At 38.1% G+C, this 17,287-nt stretch overlaps 1 protein-coding gene across 4 annotated transcripts in view; it reads left to right on the plus strand.

Annotated features, from left to right (window-relative positions):
* The first annotated feature begins 8,821 nt into the window (after positions 1–8,821).
* The window catches only part of NEDD1 (NEDD1 gamma-tubulin ring complex targeting factor), a 48,754-nt gene continuing 40,288 nt past the window's right edge, over positions 8,822–17,287 (plus strand). For 2 of the 4 annotated variants that reach the window (XM_059186583.1, XM_059186586.1), the window contains exons 1-4: positions 8,830–8,921; positions 9,410–9,540; positions 11,166–11,309; positions 14,088–14,182. In XM_059186583.1, the coding sequence (XP_059042566.1) occupies positions 11,174–11,309; positions 14,088–14,182 (231 nt within the window). In that variant the 5' untranslated portion in view covers positions 8,830–8,921; positions 9,410–9,540; positions 11,166–11,173. Of the gene's footprint in view, positions 8,922–9,409; positions 9,541–9,998; positions 10,146–11,165; positions 11,310–14,087; positions 14,183–17,287 lie in introns of those variants that run through there. The other 2 variants (XM_059186587.1, XM_059186584.1) reach the window with 2 other exon arrangements.

Below are 17,287 nucleotides of genomic sequence, written 5' to 3' on the forward strand. Positions count from 1 at the left end.
CCTCATACTCTTGGCAATTCTCTTCTAGGAATGTATGTATACACCTGTGCCTTCCAGTATGGTAGTCATGGCCGTACCTAGTTGCTCAGCACTTAAAATGTGGCTTGTCTGAGTTAGGTGGTACTCTCTAAAATGTACACTGGATTTCAGAGGCTCAGTCCAAATAAAATGTAAAATATCTAATTGATGGTTTTTAAAAAGATTTTATTTATTTATTTTAGATAATTAGATAACCATGTGCAAGAATGGGGAGGAATAGAGGGAGAGGGACAAGCAGACTCCATGCTGAGCACAGAACCTGATGCAAGGCTCATCCCGTGGCCCTGGGCTCATGATCTGAGCCAAAATCAAGAGTCAGACGCTTAACCAACTAAGCCACCCAGAAACCCCTCTTGCTGATTTTTTACTTTGATTTACAAGTTGAGTATTTGGGATATAATGGGTTAAATATAATATATTTTAAAAGTTAATTTTACTTGTTTTACTTTTGATTTTTTATTTATTTAAGATTTTACTTATTTACTTGTTTACTTAGAGAGCATACAAGTTGGGGGAAAGGGCAGAGGGAGAGGAAGAAGCAGACTCACTGCTGAAGAGCAGCCTGATGTGGAGCTTGATCTTAGGACCCCAAGATCACGACCTGATCTGAAGGCAGATGCTTAACTGACTGAGCCACCCAGGTGCCCCTCTTTTACTTTTTTTAACGTGACTACTAAACATTTAATTTTGCATAAGTTGTTCACGTGATATCAGTATTGAACAGTGCCAGCAAATACAGTTCTAATCGCGTGTATGAGAAATTATACATGAATAAATAGTATCTGGAAACATCTTTAATATTCACTAACAGAGACTTTGTTAAATAAAACATGGTGCATCCACAGAATGGAATATTATATGAGGAGAGAAAAGAATGACATTAATATGTACTAAGGTGGGGAACTCTCCAAGCTAAACTGTTAAGTGAAAAAGAAGACCACAGAACGGATGTATATTAAGCTAATAATTGTGTTCAGTGACTATTGAAGGATTTTTGAGTGATGTATATAAGAGTGTACATGTGTGTAGAATGTTATTGGAAAGGAACACAAGAAATTATTTTTAGTTATTGTCTCAGAGGGAGAAAAATATGGCTCAGTATCTGGAGTGGGAGAAGATTTATTTTTAACTCTTTTTTGTATAAATGTGTTATAATATATATTCTTTATTCAGAAAAAAAGTATTTGCAGGTCTTCATTGTTTCTGAAGAATTTCCCAAAAAGAATCTCCCCAAATCAGTTATGACAGATAATAACTCATTAACATTTTTAACAAGTAAAGATGGATGACAGACACATGTAAACCCTAGTGTCCTCCACACAGTAGGCTCCTAGGAAATACCCATTCCTTTCCCTTCCCTGCATTTGGGCTAATAGCACAGATGTCACAACAGAATCTTTCCACATTTTGGGGATACCTTATGCGTCACATCACATTATGACTCCGGAGATGCCAATTATTTGTAAATGAGATAAGGCTACACGGATCTTATGGCATGTCCTGGAAGTTAGTTATTTCCCCCCAATAAATCACAGAAGCTTGCTCGCCTCCTTTTTTTATACCTCTATGATCAAAATGGAAGGCAGCTTGTATAATGTATAACTTTGTAGTCAGTATAGCATTGTTGGCTGTCTGCAAATTTTATTACCATATTAAGGACTGAAGCAAACTTTTCCAGTTATTACATCCTCTGCACTCAAATCTTCACTCTCTTTGTCAGCCTCTAGATTCTTCGGCAGTTAAAACACTCTCTTTCATTTCTGTATCAAAAACTCTTACGTGCTTTGCCAACCTCTTTGTCTACTTCAATCACCTCCTCTCACTTTCATGAAGTTTGTTGATTGATTGCTTCTCATGGGGTACGTCTGGCTTTCCAGCCCTTTGTCTAAATTTAAAACACTAGACCCATCCTTCAGAACACACACAGTGCTCAATTGCATTTGCTCATAAAATACCTTTTGTTTTTTGGAACAGAAGTCTCTTATTCTGACTCCTTATTTCCATTTCTGTTGCCTCTGCTTGAGTCCAGACTCTCTTCATCTTGTCCGGAATATGTCAACTAGCTCTTAACTACTCTGCATGCTTTGAGACTCCCTACCAGCGATCCGCTTTCCACTTTACTGCTAGATTCTAGGAAGAGATTCTGAAAAACAGATTCACTCATTCATTCATTCATTCATTCTCCAAACATTTACTAGGTATCTCTTTTGTGTCAGGCATCATGCTAGGTACTGGGGACGTAAAGACCTATTTTGCATAGGCAGGCACTATGCTCCTCTATGCTCCTGAGCTTTGGGCCAATGAATAGATGCATGATTTACAGTCCAGTGGAGCAGGCAAAGGTTGCTGAGGCAGCAAGCAGCAGGGCGTCAGTTTCTCAGTCTCTGCCATCTGATCAAATTGGAGAGGGGCAGGACACGTTCTAAACAGAGGAAGCAGCAAGGACAAAGGCGAGACAAGCTGGTACAGGGTATAGCTGGCCGGTAAGGCTGAACAGGCAGCCAGAGAAAACCTGGGGATGTCAGCATGAGGCAGTGGTGAACAGGGTCAGGCAAAGGAGTTAGATTTTATTCTAAGAACCTAGGTTTTAAGCACAGCAGTCCTGTGATCTGATTGCATTGAATGAAAAGTGGTGTGGTAGGAGTTTGGAGGGTAGTTGGAGGGATCAGAGCTGAGTACCGGGAAAACAAAAGAGGAGGAGACTCTTTCAACAATCTGGCCAAGAGTCAAGGATACTTTAAACCAAGATATTAGCAGTGGGGATGGGGAGAACTGGACAGATTTGAGAGTTATTCATGAACAGAATTAAGGGGGTTTAGTGAGGCCCTATTTGGGTGTTTGTGGGAAGGAGGGGAAGAAGAGGGGTAAGTCAGTATTGATTTGGCAATGTCTGATTTGAGCCATTGGGATGCTCCGAGGAGCTACAGAAGCCAGGACGGTTTGGCAGAGGGGAAGTAGGATGATTTGCTGGAGACAGCAGCACTTGAGTACATACGGCTCTGCACTCGGGTGAGGGATTTAGACTGGAGATATTCAGTCTTCATCCATTTACATAATCAACAAATGAGTGCTGAGCGCCTACTAGATCCCAGGCACTGGTCGAAGCACGGGGAGTACAGTAGCAAGGAAAAAGGGGCCAAAATTCTTATTTGTGTGGCCCTTTCAACTCCAATAAAGAAACTAAACAAACCAAACAAAGGTAAATAAATGCGTAGTATTGTAAAATGTCAAGTAGTTAGGTGCTTTGAAGAATTCAGGTAAGAAGAAAGAGCATGATGAGGTGTGGGGGTATTTTAGACAATGTAGTCTGGAGAAAAGAAGAGGTAAGAATTGAACACAAACCTGATAAAAGTGCCAGAAGGAGCTCCACGAAAGTCCTAGGGAACGGTGTGCAAAAAAGAACCATGTGGGGCAGCAGGGTCCCAAAGCAATGGGTGGTGGCAGTTGTGGGGAAGGGATGTAAATTTCCATGTCATAGGACCCCATTACTCCCCAGAAACTCTAAGTTATTAAATAAGTGTCATCTTGCTTCCTTTTGAAACTAATCCTGGCTCCTTAGGTGGTACTGACTCTTTCTTCCACTGAGACTCCCCAGCACTTGATAAATCTAGCAAGGGATATCATTTTATATCCCTAGTATGTGTTACCTTGGTATAATCGGAGCTTCTCCAAGGCAGGGATAATATTCATCTCGGTGACCGAAATCACCTAACCTGCACAGCTTCCTGGGAAGCTAGAGGACTCACAAATGTTCATTGACATTGCAATAATAACAAATAATGTGGCTTTTTGGCATATCCCTGAAAACCACTATAGAATATATTACGTAGCGGCTCTAACCTTTCTAAATCTTGACACCTTAAACTACTTACTTTTTTCTCTTTTTAAGTTTACTTTATTTAAAAGAGTCAGACATATTGGAAGAACTTAAAAAGAGGAACATAAAACCACAAGACCAAAAAAAAAAAAAGAGTTCTTAGTCTTTATCCATCATTACCCACTTACAGCTCTCCCTGAGGCAACTTTTTTATGGAGTCATTTGGATTTCATCTCCAACTCTCTGAATAATAAGCTTATTTATTATAAGATTTTTTCAATTTTAGGATTTCTTATTAACTTTCTACCATAGAAGGCAGGGAATCAGTTCTCACAGAACCTAACTACATGCAAATGCGTACTTCCCGTCTCTCTGTCAATTCAAGATAGCTGAATCATAATTTTGGTTAAATTAAAATTCATGTTCATTTTCTATGATTATGGCAATATTACTCATCACAGAATTATATGGTATATTGTGGTTGCTATATCCATTTTTCCTTTCTTACCCAACTTTTTGTTTTTCTAGTGTTAGTTTTCTCTTACAGTTTGGCTGGTTGGTTGCTTTTCCAGTTTTTTATGTCTTCAATCACAAGATAAATCCTTTACATTCTCTCCCCCAGTTCTGCAGATCTCTTCATAACACAATTAAGCATGTGAGATATGTATGTGTATGAGTGTGTGTGTGTGTGTGTGTGTGTGTGTGTATTTATTTTTGACAATAGTGCTTTTGGAGACTTTTGACCTGCTGTTTGGATTGATTGTTCTTTAAGCCCAGTGTCTGGCCGTTATCCTGGAATTTTCCTTCAGTGACATCCTGAGGACTCCCTTTACCTTTCTCAAGGTGGGTGCCCACTCTCCCTCTCTCTAGACTTGCTCCTTTGTTTTGGTGGCCCATCTCCTCAAATATCTTCCTCATAGTGTGTATGGGAGGTAAATTTGTTAAGATGTTACATGGCTGAAAATGTTTTTATTCCCTCACAGGTGAAGAGTAATAAATAGGACTACATAATTTTTGCTTAATAGTCTTTCTTTTTTGTTTTGCTCAAAAATATAAAGGGATTGTTCCATTGTTTTATAAATTCTAGTATTCCTGCTAGAATAGGAATGGCATGGAAGCCATTCAAATCCTTGAACCTTGTGTAGTAACTTCTTTCCCCCCCCATTTGGGGAATGTTTAAAATTTCTTCAAGCCAATATTCTGAAATTTGACAGTAATGTATTTTGGTATGTCTTCTAAAGAAATAATTAATTTTGTTTTCCTAAGTCAAGGACATCACTTTATTTTTTAGGATCTGGAGCTCTTAGTTCCTGAACTTTGATAGATGTATTGAAACCACCACAAAAACCAAGGTAAAGAACTTTCCATCACCACCAACTGCTTCCTTGAATTCTCCATAGTCCATCCCTCCCACTACTCAGGCAAATACTATTCGGCTTTCTGTCACTGTGGACTAATTTGTGTCAGATCTACATTGACAGCAGGTATAGTTCTTTTGAATTTGTCTTTAAAAAAAAAATTGACAGTCTAGCAATATTCTCCATCTCATTAGTGTGATATATATAGCTCTCTATTTAAGACTTTAACTTCTCTCAGCAATGTTTTGTAGTTTTCAGTGCATCATTACTGAGTATATTTTATTAAATTAACTAAATATTTATGCTTTTGGGTGCTATTCGGAATGGGATTGTAATTTTTATTTCATTTTCCAATTGCTTATTGAGTATTTAGAAATGTTGCTCTATTTTTATAGGATTTTGCATAGGCCTTGCTAAATTTACTTATTGGTTCTAGGAGCTTTTTAGCATATTTCTTACGATTTTCCAGTACATAATCATAATTGTCTGCAAATAAAGAGAATTTTGCTTCTTCCTGTACATTCTGTATGCTTTTCTTTTCTTTTCTTTTCTTTTCTTTTCTTTCTGTCTCTTATTGCACCAGCAAGGGCCTCCAGAAGAATCTGAATAGTAGTTGTGAGACTGGGCATCCTTGTCTTGTTCTTGATCTTAGGAGAAAAGCATTCGTTTTTGTTTGTTCGTTTTGTTTTTGCCATGAAGTATGGTCTGTTCTTGACCCAGGTGAGATATTTCCTGTTTATTTTCCTAGTTAGCTGAGACTTATTAATCATGAGTGAATACTGTTTTTTTCAAATGCTTTTGCTTTACCTATTGACATAATTATATGGGTATTCTTTCTCTTGTTAATATGGTGAATTATATAAACTAATTTTGGGAGGTTAAACTAACCTTCTATTTCTGGAATAAACTCCACTTGGTCACAATGTATAAACCTTTTTATGTGTTATTGGAATTAATTTGCATATATATTTAATTTGCATACATGTATAATTTTTGTGTGTATGAGAGATATGAGTCTAAAGTTATTTCTTGTAATGCCTTTGATTTTAGTGCCAGACTATCCTTGAAAAAATAAGTTTAGAAGATACTCCCTCCTCTTCTCTTTTCAGCAGAAGTTTGTATTGGACTGGTATAATTTCTTTCTTATGTGTTTGGTAGAATTCAATGGTGAAGCCATTTGATCCTGGTATTTTCTTTTCTTTATTAGGAATGCAAATTCTGTAGTATACATAGGGGCTACTCATATTATCTCTCCTTGTGTCAGTTTTAATATCTATGTATTTCAAGATATTTGTCCATTTAATTACCAAGTTTATTGTTATAAGGTTGTTCATATTTTTCCCTTACTATTTTTTGAAATTTCTTTTGGCTCTGTATTAATGGCCTCTCTTTCCCCTCTTCTATTGTTAACTTATGTTTTCTCTTTCTTCTTGATAAGTCTAGGTAGAGGTTTATCTACTTTATTAATCATTACAAAGATTCACCACCTGATTTCATCGGACTTTTTACTGTTCATTTGTTTTTAGCTTCATTGTTTTCTTTGTGTAATTTGCTCCTCTTTTTCTAGGTTCCTTAAGAGAGTCATGACTATTGACTTTGGAACTAATCCTTCCTTCCTTCTTTCTTTCCTTCTTCTTTTTTCATATAGAATAGTTAATAGTGTTCAGATCTTCCACATCTTATTGTTTTTCTTATTTGGATATTCTATCAGTTACTGAAAGAATTCTGTTAAAGTCTCCAACAATGATTCTGGATATGCTTTTTCTCCCTTTAATTAAGACATTTATTCTTCCTGTACTTTTTGTTTCTGTAGTCACATATCTATGTATAATTTATATAGCTTCTGGTTTTATTGACCTCATTTTCTCTAGAAATATTTCTCGTAATGATGTCTACTTTTGGAAACGTATATATGTTTATATACTTCATATATTAGTGGGGTTTCCAACATTCGGCTTCTATTGCTTATATTTTATAGATCTGAGGAAAGTAAGCACATAGGCAGAAGGGTAGGAACAGGAATGACAGAACTGTCTCAAAACCATGTACGTTTTGATGAGGCCATGGCACCAGCAAGGAGGGGCAGTGGAGGTTAACTTTTGGCTCTTCATGCTATGTTTTAGCTCTTGACTATATAGCACAGTCTGTAGACTTATGGTTCTGGGTTTAACTCCTGTCCATACAATTTCTAAACTGTATGACCTCAGGCAAGTTAACTTAACCTCTGTTTCTTCACATGTAAAGCGGGGGACATGTAATAGTGTAATGTTTTTAGAAGGATGACTTATACATATGGTATATATATACAAATTATGTCTATGCATGCATACATATATGTTTAGTGAAGTATACATTCAATAAGTAATATGTATTGTCATATATATTTGTTACACCATACAGTATATAATATGTATTACATGACATGCATTATTATATTTTGTTGCATATATTCTAGTCTCAATTTTTTTTTTCTGGCTTTAACTTTTCAGAGATTTTAGTTGTCTTTTCTTCATTAGTAGCCCCAATTCTCCCTGCCTCTATTCCCATAGTCTTTCTTTTGGCCCCCTTCCCTGCCAAAATTGGATTTAATAAACTCAAGAACTGTAAACTATACAAGGGAGTTGCTGCTTGCTATCTTTCTCCTTTTGAGGCTTCCTATCAATCTTCACAACTTGGTTAGGATTTCAGTTTCTGCTCAGAAAAAATTGCATTCACAGTTTTCAAGTTTACTTGCAACATGGGTACAAGTAATTGGGGCTTATGTACCTAGTTCAGGAACCCACTCCTAGTTGACACATTTGTGATGAAAGAATAATAATACTGTTTGCAGAAGAAATGCCCCATAGTTATTATAAATATTCTCAGCAAAAATTGTCAGTAGAGCTTTAAAAAAAAAAAACAAAAAAAGGACTCGGTATTGAAAACTCAGTTGGCAACTCTTTTTTCCATTCTGAGAAACTTCCCTTTCTGAATTCTCAACCAGATGGTGTTTGATGTTCCTGACCCTGTAGCATGATTAAGAAGAAAGATCCTGGGTTTTGAAGTCATATGTCTCAGACACTTACACTTTTGGTTATTTCTTAGCTTTTCTGAGCATACCTTCTGGTTTATAAATTGCATGGGGTTTTATCTGCTCTCCATGGTTTCCTCTTCAAGGAAGACTTTCTTAAACCCATACCCATGTTCATTTCCCTTTCATATATTTTTCATTCACCTGTTAGCTTTTCTTTGAAGCAACTGTCCGCTTCACTTTTAAATACGTAATTATTTATTAACGTCTGCCTCCCATACTGAACTGTAAGCTCCACGAGGCCAGGGACGACAACGTTCACCGTATCCCTGCACTCCCAGGCTAAGCCCATCACGGCGCACCGAGTCTAGCCTAGCACCTGGCACAATCAGCGAACAAATGAACAACAAAGTCACATCTGCCTGTGCCCCGAGATCGTCGCTGGGACCTGGAAGGAGCTTCCCATCCCTCCAGTCCCCGCTCCAGCGGAGGGATCGCGACCGCCGCGGGGACCCTGCCCCGCCCCTGCCCCGCCCCTGCCCAGCCAACCCGACACCCCCTCTGTGCAGCGCCTCTCCCCGTGACGCTACTTGCGGGCGGGACTTCCGGCCGCCGAAGTTTAACAGTCCCGGCGGGAGCCGGAAGCCCAGCGCCGGAGCGGGCCGCGCGGTGGCCCCCGGTGTACCGCGGCTGAGAGGTGAGGTTCTGGAGGGCCGGGGGGTTAGCTGGCCGCCGCTCGCCGCGTCTTTGCACAGTCCCGAACTCCGCCCTCCTTCCGGCCACCCCGGGGGCGCGTCGGAGGTCCCCGAGTCCCGCGCCGTGGCCGGTCCGGTGCTCTCTGGACAGTTGTCGGGCAGGGGCGCGGCAGCGGGTTTGGCGCGGAAGTGCCCGGGAGCCGCGGGGCCGGGGTCGCGCACCTCCGTCTGCGACAGTCACCGGCTCAGCCTGAGAGTGGCCCGGGCAGCTGGGGTGGGTGGGTTGGTGGCGGCTCTGCCGGGGGGTGTGCTGTCCCCGGGAAAGTTTGCCGCTTCTCCACCGGCCGCCTCCCCTTTTGTAAGCCCCTCCCCTATGGCTCGAATGCATTTTGTAAGGTAACCCAGTTGAGCGGTGCTCCTGCAAGTAAATTAAAGTTGGAGAACTTAGGTTAAAACTAAGTATTGTAGTGATTTTTTTTCCCCCCTGTAGACGCTGTCCCTAAATTCGGGGTTGGCTGTGTTTTGCCGCCTTGTGTCCTGACAACTCACTTTGATGGGACCTTCTTTGAGAGACTGAGGAATGCCTCTCCCTTAAAGGTGCTCAGTTCTCAGAAGAGTGAGGTAGGTGGGCAGAGGGTCCCTTTTCCCGCTCCACTTGAAAAGAAGGAAACAGACCGTAAGTGACTGCCAGAGTCCCTGCCACCTAACTGTGGGGCAGATCCTTTGAACTCCTGTTTTCTGAGCCCGGACTTAAGTGATCTTTCCACACTGCCCCACACAGCTCAACAGGAATGGTCTGAGATTATAGTAAAGGCATTTTTCAGTTGTTCACTGGTTTTAAGAGACTCCCCCTTTCCAGCACTTAATTGTACCCTGAGTAGGGAACCAACACGTTACCGCATGTCAAGACACCAAATCCAAAGACAGCATGTCCACATTTCAACAGATGACTAACGGCTTTTGGTAATACTGTTTCCAAAGATGAAGCATAATGAACCACATAAATGACTTTTCTAGTTAACAAAACTTTTAACCTTTTTATAAGCATGTTAAAAAATTTTTTTTGTCTCTTGAGAATCAAAAGGCCTTGTAATTTATTATACCCTTAATTTGACCTCTGAAATAAGATACACTGGACACACATGTGATGCTTTGTTGGTGACTTGGGACTCTGTCTGTGACATCACTAGTACTGTGCTGTCCTCAACACTGAACACATCAGGAAGGTATGGAGGGTATATTTCTAGGCTCCTTTCCCTTCCTTTCCTCCATGTATTTTTGAGCATTTTTTTTCTGACTGGTCAAGCCATTAGTACTTGATGCCCTTAGAGTATCTGCCTAAAGCAGCTCCCTTACCTTCTGTTTTGTAGACTGCCTTGGTTTGTTAAATCACTTGTCAGAATTATGTATTTGAATTATATACTGTGAATAAACAGTACCATTGAGGTGTTGTAGAGCAAGTGTTAGTGTAGGGACTTAGTGATATCTCCTTTGGCTGTATTTACTAATTTTGGAGTTAATAGGAAAAAACTGGAGTCACGGGATTCTAACTCTCAGGGATGCTACAGTTTTTTGGTACATTTTTAAGAGGTTTAGGAAGTTTTGTAGCTAACAGTTATTTGTTGAGCACCTACTGTGTGCCAGGAACATATCAAGACTGATAGTTAACAAGTCAAAACTCATTTTCAGGATCTTTGTTTTGTTTTAGTCAGGAGAGGAAGACATTATTATGAGAACAAGGAAGAGTTCCAAATAGCAGAAAGTGCTGCTAGGGGGTGGAGTGAAACTGCATCATAGACAACTGGTATGGGGCTGCTTTAGCCATGGTGGTCAGGGAAAGCTTTTCTGAGGAGACTAGCTGAAACTAGAGTGAGGTGAAGGAGATGACCTTGGGAAATCTGGGCAAAGAGCATTCCCAACAGAGCGGGTGGCAAGTGGAAAGATCGAGGCAAGAAAGAAGGCCTGTGAGTCTGGCGGCTATGGGGAAGAGAGGTAGGACAGTTACAATGGGGCCAGATCATGTAAGGCATGCCATGGAGGTTGGATTTCATTATAATTGCTGTGGAGAGCCTTTGAAAGGGTCAGCTGAGAGAATGTGATTTTAGAAGGATCGCTCTAGCTACTTTGTGGTGAACACACCTTCTGGAACAAAAGTGGACAGGTAGAGCCCCTTGATTTAGATTAGATCCTTCATTTTGGCCTATTCTTAAGTGTTTTTTAAATATATCGTTTTGAACTATTTGTAGGTGCAGTCATGCAGGAAAACCTCAGATTTGCTTCATCCGGAGATGATATTAAAATATGGGATGCTGCTTCTATGACATTGGTGGATAAATTCAGCCCACACACATCACCACATGGAATCAGCTCAATGTGTTGGAGCACCAATAGTATCCTTTTTTTTAAAATAACCACTTTTTGTTAGGTAAAATAACAATATCAATGAAACTTTTGCTTGTGACTAATAATAAGAAATATATTTTGCATAGCTGTGAAAGCTAGATAGATAAAGTAGGGATTTAATAAATACATCATAGGAATACATACCTATATATGTATATAGGTATACACACACATGTATATATATATGCATATATATATAGAAACTGCTAGAACCAGACCATAGAATTAGTTTTGTTATCAATACTTTGTTGTTGAACCCAAATGGAATAAGGTAGGTAATGGTGGGAAAACTTCTGGATGGTTTTGGAATGAGTTTTTGCATCAACATTTGGCTATTTAAGGATCTGGTCTGCAAATTAAAGACAGAACTCAAAGACAGCAAAGTTGGGGAGGATATAAAAATTAAAATTGTCCAACATCCTTACCTTACTGATGTACTCTCTGTATTTCTCTTTTTTCTTTCTATGATGAAAATAGCCTGATCTCTCAGAGAAATTGTCTAGATTGAATTTTCCATGCTTTTTGTATTTCTGATTTATGCACTCCCTGTCTTAGTAAGTTCCTAAGTGTGGATAAAATAAGGGAGGAGATGAATCTTAGAAATCAGAATTTCTCAACCTTGCACTACTGACATTTTGGACTAGATAATTCTTTGTTGTGGGGGCTCTTGTGCACACTGTAGGATGCTTGGAAATGTTCTTGGCCTTTCCCCACCAGAAACCAGTAGCTCTCAGTAGAGCCACTGCTGTAAAAAAATACTCTGGAAATGTTCTGTAAACTTGTTATGCTAGAAATTACCATTCTTTTGTATAACTTACACATATAGGCTGTTACTTAAAAAACAAATTAAATTTTAACACATGTCTAATTTTATCAGTATCAAATCATGAAATATTCTGTTTCCTGATGAAAGTAAAAATACTAAAGCTTTAAAATATGACTGATTTATGAACAAAAACAGAAGTTTTCATGCCCAACCAAATTATTCTTGCAAATATGTAACGGAAATGATGAATTTTCTTACTGAATTAAATTTACCTCTTTATCATTTCTTGATTTTGTGTTAAAGTGGCAAAATAAATTACTTTGGTGCTCTATTAATCAAACTCCTGGTGAAGGGAGTATATTTTTGAATGACTCTCCAGATAGGTACTGTGGGAAAAATGTTTTAAAGAGTGACAAATAAGCAAGGTTGCTTCTTTTTATTGTTAGCTTTTTATTATGTGTAAAACTTAATTTCCCTATTACTATATAAGAGAAAAGTAGCAATTCTGGATGGGATTTATTAGTTTGGGTTTATTTTTATTCCAAGAAGTTTTATTGGGAGTTGGCATTTGCTGATAAACCACTTAATGGTCTATCGACAAAACTGATGTGACTATGAGGTTGTGTGGGATGACTTTTGGAAACTGGTCTTCTGTATAGTTTTATTGTACAAGTAAATACACAGTGGAAACTTTTGCAGATAGTCTTACTTCTAATGAGGCTTTGATCTCTTCCATAGACATTAGTTACCAAAGAACAAGGACTTCCCAGACTGAGCTACTTGGGGTCCACTTAGCATGGATTCCAAGAATGGGATTAAGAGTTAGGTACCAAGAAATGAGTTTTTGGCACTGTTAGGTAATGTTCCTCACTTTCTCACAATTCCTAAAACTACAAGAGAAATAAAAGGAGTAACTAGATTACCCTCTCATACTATCTTTGTTCAGTCCTTTTCTGTATTCTAAGGAGAAAAAGTAGTAGTAAACATAGGATGAAGCCAAAGAAAGGGAAATGATTTGTTCTTCTCCATGGTATAATATCTAGGTGGGAATGATTTTGTTTGAATCATGCATTATAATAAAATCACAATCAATGGTCTATTCATGAAATATACGAATGTTAAAGAAACCGCCCAAAGCAAGCTAGTTAAGATTTCATTGTTAAAAAGCAAAGATTTAAACTTCTGATATTTTAATTCATTATGACTCTCAAAATTAGGCTATTATTCTTGATTATATTGTATTTAATCTTTTTAATTTAAAAATAATTTACAGTGCTTTGTGTTTACTGATTGTTCTGCTTATAAGTTCTGTAAAACAAGGTACTGTAATTTTTAATTAAGTTAAATTTTAAAATAAGTAATTTTAAATTAAGTTTTTAATAAATTTAGCTTAATTTAAAATAATACTTTCCCACAGCATAAATAGTTGCTATTTAACCACAGTTATTTATATTTGCTATATTTACTGTGTTATTTATTCTTAATTTAAGAATGAAAGATTCTAATGTAAAAATTCTAGTTCTAAGACTATATCAGGCTTTATATTTTTAGTGGATGAACAGGAGACTAATATGAATATTTACTTCCTAGCTTAAATTGGTACCAAGAACTGTGTTAATAAATAACTATCTTGAGCGGTGTTTATAGATGAAAAGGCTGATTGATATTTGCTGATGTTACTTTTATCATGATCTCATTCTTGAAGGATAAAATTAGACCTTCTGGCCTATTCTTTGAAAATGGAGTAGTATTTCACTTGGGTAAAATAGCTTTCAAGTAATAGAGCCAGAGAGGGTAGTTCTTCCCTGCGGTAGTAGTGAAGAGAATTAGTTTTAGTAATTAGTAACCTGAGCCATTTTTGAAAGCTGATGTATGAGCTGTATTCATTTGCTTGTCTTCTTAGGTTAGTTCACTTGCTTTTATCTTCCAATTCTTGCAGTAATAGCGTAGTGCTAGAGATGCTCATGAATTGTTTGATGCTCCATAACTCTTCATTTAGATAACTTTCTCGTGACAGCGTCTTCCAGTGGTGACAAAATTGTTGTTTCACATTACAAAAATAAACCTTTTCTACTTTTCGAGCTTGGTGAAGGGGTAAGTGATTAAAAAAAAAAAAATTTAAAAACTCTTAGTTCTACTTGGGTGGTAACTGCTTCTAGTGGTGTGTGCAACTAAATTTATAAAGGTGTTTAAAAGTATTAGTTTTAACCGAAATTCAAAATAATACAGTACACTTAAAGAGGAGATAGGCACTGAAACATCTTCAGGTAAAATAATAACAGATCCTAAGGGAGCAATCAAGGACTTAGATTCTGTCAGCTGGTCACTTGCTTTCTCCATCTCCTCTGGAAGATTTCCTGGTGTTGCTGCCTTTTTAATACCGAAGTCCTAAACTCGGTCACCAGGTTGATTTGACCATTAGGGTCCTAATGATGTAGTCCTGTCCTTACTGATGTTGAGCTTAGGACCATTAGCTAAGGACCCCTGTGTGATGGTAGCTTCCGCTTTAGCTTCTGAGGTTACTGAGGGCCCTGCCTGAGTCTCCCCAAGCTCTCTTGGAGCAGGGTGGTTTTGTCAACCTGAGCCTTGGTCCCTGAGCATTTAAGTGACGTTCTCACTGCATGTTGTTTTCTCATCTTTTTGTTTTATATGTTAATCCCTTTGATTCAGGATAATGATTGTGTCCTCATTTTTAGTCACACTCCTTGAAAGCTTTTTTTTTTTTTTTTAAAGTAAGGTTTAACTAAAAAGGTACAAGTAGTTGATAGCTTGTTCTTAATTTAAGGTTCAAGTTTTCATAGCAGGCCCTAAACCATTGAATTGTCATAATTTTACACACTGGAATGGGTAAGATAGCTCAATTAGAAAGAACACAGAAGAGCAATGGAGTATGAGCTCATCTACTTTAAAAAGGACTTGTGATTTCTATCCAACCTTTCCTAAAGGTAGGTGGGATTGACACAAGTATTACATCCAGCCCTCAAATGCTAGAGTCTGGTGCAGAGAATGCCTGCTGAGGGCAGATATGGAATTTGAGACACACTGCCAGTTCAAACTCAGTTAAGTAAAATTGAGGCAGAGAGCATCCCTGGTTGATAAGAGGTAAACTGTGCTCTTCAAGAACAGGCAGAACATCTTAGTCATTTTTGAACCTTGAGGTACTATCAAAGGTGTCAACAAACAAACATTTGTTGAATAGAGTATCAATATCAAAACAATCTCGATTTCTACTTATACTACAATATATATTGTGCTCCTTCTATACATTGTGCCTTAGAACAGTTTGGGGACTTTGCAATTGTTGTTGTTATTGAATTATGAAAATAGTAGATGATATTTAAAAATGTGACACAATTCTAAGGATTTTATGACTATTCCACATCAGTTGCTGTAGCTAGTTCTCTTTCCCACAGTTAAGAAATCACATCAGAATACAGGTGGATGGGGGACGACTAGGTGGTTCAGTTGATTAAGTGTCTGCCCTCAGCTCAGGTCATGATCTCAGGGTCCTGGGATGCAGCACCTTGTTGAGCCCCAGGCCCAGCAGGGTGTCTGTTTCTCCCTCTCCGTCTGCCCCTCCCCTCACTTGTACGCTTTCCCAAATAAATAAAATGTTTAATGAAAAGAAAGTATACAGGTGGGTAAAGTAAGGTCATTACTTATAATTTGAATCTGCTTTAACTTAATTTGCTTAAAGGAATATTTTGCAAATATTGGTTGTTTAGCCATTGTTAGTAATTTCTTATAACATATTAGTGTGTTGATCACTTTTGCTATATAGGATCCAAGTCCTATTATTCATGTGCCATTTGATATATGAGACCATTACTGCTTGGGCAGGTGAGATTCTATCTTACTTTAACACCGTTTTTAGAGTAGAACTTTAATTTTACATTTTTTTCTTTGATTTTGTATTTTAGCTCTTTAGAGTAGGTAAGTTGATAAACAGTAAAATAATGAATATCTTAGGCTACTCTATAACCTAGATGGTTGGCCAGCTTTTATTTTTAGACTTTAAAAACTTGACCCATTGCTTGTGTTATAGGGTACGGGATTCCTATAATCACACAATTTTCATTAATTATTTAAGTTCATTGGTTACATTAATAATACATTAACATAAAAAAAAAAAGATCTTCTAACATCAGGGTAGGCCAGTTGAAAACATAGGTTTTGTTTTGAGTCCTTAATAATTTAAGGGTTTTTTTTTTTTTTTTTTAATAATTGGGGTACTAATATATTGATCTTTGATGGACACCATTCTTATTTTCCTTAAAGGTTATTTTGATAGCTCTTAGAAAACTCCTGATTTGTGGTAATAACTAGATTCTTTTTTTTTTTTAATATTTTATTTATTTATTTGAGAGAGAGAGAGCACAGAAAGGGGAAGGGGGGGAGTGGGTGGAGTTGGAGGGGCACAGGGAGAGCCAGACCCTGCTGAACAGGGAGCCTGATGTGGGGCTCAGCCCCAGGACCCTGAGATCATGACCTGAGCCAAAGGCAGATGCTCAACCGAGCCACCCAGGTGCCCCCAGATTCTAAATCATACTAGTCTGTGTAGACCAAAGTCAGTTCCTAGAATGGTGTCTATAAGGGAATTGTAGCAACTATATTGAAACATTGATGTAATGTGTTCCTGATATTTTTATATGTTAGTAATTTTTACTCCTAGTCCAAATTTCAGACCTGGAAGAAACCTTGGGGTAGGGAAAGGTTTCTTAGAAGAATCTAGTGTTCTCCTAGGGGATTGAGAGTACACTTAATCGTGATGACCATGAAATGGTCACTATACTGTACATCTGGAACTAATATACCACTGTATGTTAATTATACTGGAATTAAATTTAAAAAAAAAAAGCGCCCTTTTGAGCACAGGGTGTTTTTCAGATGTATGGACTTTATTTATCGAGCATGGTTATGGCCTTTGCACTAATGAAACTGACATTCTGGTGGAAGACAAGACAGTGAACTACTAAACAGAATACCCAGATAGTGATCAAGTTGCTACATAGAGAACTAAAATAAGATACAAAGTTAGCAAGTTACATTAGGTGACCAAGGGAGGGCCTAGAAAGAGTGGCTTTGAAGTTGCTGTTTTGTCGACCAGAAATCATTTAGCCAGGGTTGAAGGAATTTAGGTTTCCACGGAGGTAGAGAAGTGTTGAGGCAAATACAGGGCTGATAATGTTTAAGGAATGG

The sequence above is a fragment of the Mustela lutreola genome, chromosome 8 (genome assembly GCF_030435805.1).
Source record: "Mustela lutreola isolate mMusLut2 chromosome 8, mMusLut2.pri, whole genome shotgun sequence".
NCBI classification, from domain to species: domain Eukaryota; kingdom Metazoa; phylum Chordata; class Mammalia; order Carnivora; family Mustelidae; genus Mustela; species Mustela lutreola.